This window comes from Malurus melanocephalus, unplaced genomic scaffold, assembly GCF_030028575.1.
Source record: "Malurus melanocephalus ecotype Western Australia unplaced genomic scaffold, MMel_1.1 scaffold_1747, whole genome shotgun sequence".
Taxonomy (NCBI): Eukaryota; Metazoa; Chordata; class Aves; order Passeriformes; family Maluridae; genus Malurus; species Malurus melanocephalus.
The window spans coordinates 7,922-13,319 of NW_026624979.1; the positions used below are offsets into that span (position 1 = coordinate 7,922).

The following is a 5,398-nucleotide window of genomic DNA, read 5'->3' on the forward strand; positions in this document are numbered from 1 at the left end:
GTGACATGGCAACTAACTGCTCAGCAAACCTCAATAAACAATTTGCTTTAGAAGAGGAACTGGAGGCTCTTTAAACCGTTTTTATTGCACCACTTTCAGGCAGGTGCTGTACAGAATTTTGCCCTTCTGACAGCGTCCTGTGCTCTGGTGCAGCTCCAGCCACTCCTCTGGCCCTGGGACCATCTCTGAGCACTGGTTCTGGATTTCCTGGGACTATTTCTAATCACTTATGTGGTAAAGCATTTACTCTCATATTCCTGGAATTTATCCAAACAGGGCAGTGACTGGGGTGCTGGTACTGAGAAATAAACCCAGATTGCAGTGGGCATTTTCTGAGCTGAGCTCTGTCCAAAGCACTGGGCCATTCTAACAAGAATCACAAGGCTGGACAAAGGTTCCAAGGAAGTTTCTGTGTGGCCCATGCTGACAGGGCTTTGTTTTGCTCTTGGAAGAGGAGAGTCAGAACATGTTTGGACTGCTAAACTCAGACTGTAAAACCTGCAACCCCTCTGCAAAAAACTCCTCAGGCTGAAAGGAGCTGTGGGCTCCACAGAAACAGAAATAAATGGTGAGTTTGTGTTTTATCCCCTGCTCTTTGCATCCCTGAGAGCAGAAATAAGCAGAACAGCCCGTAAATGTTAGGACTGAGTCAGAAACTCTATTGTCAGTTATTTTTAGCACCAGAAACTCTATTGTCAATTATTTTAGCACCAGAAACTCTATTGTCAGTTATTTTTAGCACCAGAAACTCTATTGTCAGTTATTTTAGCACCAGAACTGGAACTGCAGCACCTTTGGGCAGGGCTCAGGGCTGGTTAAGCTGTGCTGCAGCTCTCTCAGACAATGTGGAGGCCAACAAGAGGTCAGGTCCAAYCCCCTGCTGAAAGCACCCATTGGGATTGTGTGTAAGAACAAAGGTGTAAATGAGCAAACCTGGTTGGCTGTGGCTGTTGCAGCGAAGGGAACACTTGTGGCAGATGTTGTTGCTGCAGACACAGTGGCTGGCGTAGCACCGTGCACCATGGGAACTTGGAAGGAAAATCAAATAAGCAAACACACAGAAGAGTGTGGCAGTTGGGAGCAGAGTGACACGTGGGTCATTGAGCAGAGAGCCCAAAACACCATTGCAGCAGTGCCATGCAACCATGGGCAAAGCAGGAAACATTCCAGAGCAGGGCAGGGAGTGAGAGAGAAAAAAGGGAAATGTTTGTTACCATCAAATCAGGAAAATCTACAAACAAGCTTAACAATTTCAATAGCAAAATCAACAGCAGAGCTTGTTCAATGCCCTTAYATTTACAAATTTTTGTCTGTTAAAAATTGGACCCAAATATTTASTGCAAACAGAAATCAATCTGGTAGAAGGACAGAATACAGCTACGTGGCTATGGTAAGATACAGTTTTAGTTAACACGAGGAATTTCTAAACACTGGAACTCACAGTCCAGTCAAAATCCACCAAGAACAATGTGCAATTCAAAATGAACATTTAGGTGTCCATGTCAATTAAATCAACAATCCCATTTAATTGACAGGTGTTAGTGCAGAGCTCAGGGAGATGGACTGGCACAAGGTTAAATCTAGCAGTGGATTTTGAGGGTCTGTGAGCTGCACCACGGGTTTAAGATAATCAAGAAACAAAGCTGGCACCTACCAACACTTGTAGCGGGTGTCATGCACAATATTGAGCCTGCTCATCATGCATTGCAACAGGAAGGTGGATTTGGAAAGGGAAAAGAATTAAAACAACCCATCACACGTGTCATTAGGAATTTCAATTGAATAAAGAAGAAAAATTGTTATTATGGGCACAGTGGCATGTAACTGTCAGCACAATCAAACCACACAATAGCACAGTGATCCATTAGAAGGAGCTTGGGGACAGGGCAGAGGATGGATGTGCTGGGACTGTGCTGGGASCGGAGCAGAGCCAGGAAAACCTTCCTGAGCCTCAGCTCTGAGCTCCTGAACCTTTCACCTTCTGACACAGCCTTGGCATGGTCCTTTCCCTGAGCTTCTGAGATCAGAGTGAAACTCTACACAGCCCTGCTCAGTGCCTGGGATCCCTGGGGCAAACCCAGCAGCAGTCCCTGTCCCTGTCCCTGTCCCTGTCCCTGTCCCTGCTGCAAACCCAGCAGCACCCAGCCCTGCTGTCCCTGTGTCTGTTCCTGTCCCTGTGTCTGTCCCTGTCCCTGTGTGCAAACCCAGCAGCACTCAGCCCTGCTGTCCCTGTGTCTGTCCCTGTCCCTGTGTCTGTCCCTATGTCTGTCCCTGTGTCTGTCCCTGTCCCTGTGCTGGCTCAGGAAGTGCCACGCTGGACCCATCTGGGCAGTGGGGACAATTCCCTTTATGTCACACAGCAAAATGCCTTCCACCAGACTGACCCCACAATCTTCTGCTTCCAAGATGATAAACACACACTGATCTTCAGAATATCCACTTCTCATAAATTAGTAATTAATTGAATAAATAACATTTATTAACACTGCTAATGCTGATTGACACAGCTGAAAGTGAAATAAAACTCTAACATTTGTGACTGAGACTGCAGTGGGAATGGAAATATCCTGTTAAAGTGCCAGAGGGAGCCAAACAATGGCACTTGGTGACATCCCTGGGCTGCAGTGGGGACAGGAGGTGGCTGCAGTTGGTGCCAAGGCTGCATTTACTGCAGGGAAGAACTTGGTCACTGTAATTACTCTGAGCCAAGGTCATTCTCTGTCACTGCTGACAAAGACAAAGGCATCGGCACGTTTCCTAATCACTCCTCTATTTYTGTGCCATGGAAGAGACTGAGAATATCTGCAAAGAAAAGGCAAAGGAAGGACACCTCTCATGACCTCCCCGGGCACAAATCRTGGCTGAAGCCAATGGGGTCACTGCAAGATTAAAAAACGGAGCAGAATTTGGCTCTAAAGTACAAGCAGGAAGCAAATCCGCTTTCTCAGTCCCTCTGTGGGCTCTCAGTGCTGTTAATGGGGTTACACAGAAGATCCTCTGAGCTGTCTCTGCACAAATTCACACAGCTCCAGCAGAGGMTCCAGCAGAGCTGCTCCAGGACAGCCCTGCTCAATTGGATCTRCATGATACACAGGAGCTGGAAATTTATAACAACTGAAATATCCCTGCAAAGCTTTTCAGTCAAAAGCTCCAAATTCCAGCTGAGTTAKCATCATTAACATTATGACCAGTGCACTCAGTTTTTGAAAGGGAATTAAAGCAAATGAACATGAGGGAGAAAGGAGAACACCTTCTGGGGTGGCCTAACTCCCAAACACAGGCACTATGCTATATGACCCTCTTACCAGTAATAAAAATAATTTTTGCTACAATCTTAACATTCATCTTGACTTCAGAAGCTCTGACTAACTAATGAGAACACATGAATAATGAATTATGTGCACTTTCAATGTTCCCTGGCTGTTTGGCACAAGGCAGCATTTGAATTGGAGGATGTTCTGACTTAACTGACCGTAATTTCACAACCRGATTATTTCTGCAGTCCTTCCCAACCCAAACCATTGTGTGGTTCCATGAGTCTATGATGACATACACATTTTTATATGGATTTTAATATGTGGGCTAGAGATGGGACCTACAGCTTACTCCACCCATCTTACTATGGACTGCAGCAAGCTTTGCACCATCTACTGACACATTTCAGTGCCTGCAATGCACTTTGGGAACTAAATACAGTCAAATGCACTACATCTGATTTTTGTGCCATTGAAAATACACGTGTTGGCTGTGTACCAGATCAGGACAAAATACTAAAGGGYGTTACACTGAACTCCTGGGAACATACTTGCCAAAAATGTTTAGGATAAAATCCTTTAAATTTTTGGGTAAAGACTGACGAGCAGTATTTCTTCCCCTTCCCAGTCTGCATCACGAGGGCTGACCTCACAGACTGTCCCTTTTTTGAGCACAGGGCTGACCTCACAGACTGYCCCATTTYTGAGCACAGATCTAYCAGCTGGGCTCTGCACACTTCCTGGAATGATGGGGTTGCTTTAGTGTGGGTTCAGGTGTAAAAGGCAGAAACTCCTGGGACATCCTAGAGATCATTGCCCATGCAGTGCCACAGGCAGAACCCCTGGGTGTGTGTGACTGAAATCAGCCCCTGGGATCACTGCACCTCATTTAAATCAACCCCTGGGTGTGTGTGACTGAAATCAAGCCCTCGGTGTGTGACTGAAATCAGCCCCTGGGATCACTGCACCTCATTAAAATCAACCCCTGGGTGTGTGTGTGACTGAAACCAACCCCTGTGTGTGTGTGACTGAGAACAACCCCTGTGTGTGTGACTGAGAACAACCCCTCTGTGTGACTCAGAGCCACCTCTGCCAAGGCCAAGGGGTGTCACAGCGAACAGAAACCAGCACAAGAGCTCGGGGATGAGGAAGGAAGAGCAGTTAATCCAGGGAAAAGAGGAAGGAGAGAGGTTTCAAATTCTGATTCGGGGTGACAGAGCACGATGCTGATTTTATGTTAGACTGGAAACACCCACCCAGCTTCCAGAAGGAGCAGAGGAAAGGCAGCGTTGCCCCAGGCAGCCCCTCCTGTGCCCGTGGGCAGCGGGCACTGCTGTGCCAGGCTGGAGGGGCTGCCTGTGCCTGGCACCAACACACACCGCATTTGCCACCAGCAACAAACAGCTCTGTCCTACTGTGCTTTTCCAGAACTCCCCTTGTCCCTCCCCAAAAGGCACCCCAGAGGCACTTACCTGGTGGGAGGAAGGCTGTATGCTGCTGTAACTGCATGTTGGCAAGAGCTTGCTGGTATTGGAAGATACCAGTGTTAAAGACTGCGGTGGCACCATTGGTTTTTTCAAGCGCAGGCCTCTTTGGTAAGGGGGGAAGTACAGCTTGAGGAATTCCCTGGGTGGTGGATGGGTGTAAAAATAAAGTCCAGTAACAAAAGGAAAAAAAAAAAAAAGGATGGGGTGGGGTTTGGAGGAGGATGGGAGGGAGGGAGGGGGAAGAAAGGGAGGAAAAAAGGTGAGAGAAAAAAGGAAAAAAGAAAAATCAGTAGAAGGCAAAATAACCAGGCAGCACCATGTTTCTCCATGAGCAAGCAAGCGGCATAGCAGACTGAACTACCAAATAAAGGCGAGGGAAGAGCTTTCCAGGGAGAACTCTGCCCACCATGAGAGCAGCACGGGGAGCGGCGGCACAGCCGCTGTGGGCACGGCTCAGGACACCTTTGGGACAGCTTTGGGGTCGGGAGCGGGGCTGTGGGGAAGCAGCACTGCGAGCTCCATGAGGATCACACGTAGAAGCCATGTTAATTGTCACCGTGGGCACCGCCATGGGTGACACCCCCGTCCCGGGCATGCAGAGCGCGCCCATGCCGGCCCCGGCCCCGCGCCAAGCCATGCCAACGCCCTGCGTGGCAC

The 5,398-nt window shown here is 48.2% G+C and overlaps 1 protein-coding gene across 1 annotated transcript in view; it reads right to left on the bottom strand.

The window, feature by feature from the left end:
- The window catches only part of LOC130587313 (muscleblind-like protein 1), a 21,146-nt gene that overhangs the window by 7,807 nt on the left and 7,941 nt on the right, over positions 1–5,398 (bottom strand). The window contains exons 2-4 of the mRNA XM_057388291.1: positions 4,727–5,015; positions 1,655–1,690; positions 934–1,028 (exon numbers count right to left, since the gene is read on the bottom strand). Coding sequence (XP_057244274.1) covers positions 934–1,028; positions 1,655–1,690; positions 4,727–5,015 — 420 coding nt within the window. The remainder of the gene's footprint in view (positions 1–933; positions 1,029–1,654; positions 1,691–4,726; positions 5,016–5,398) is intronic.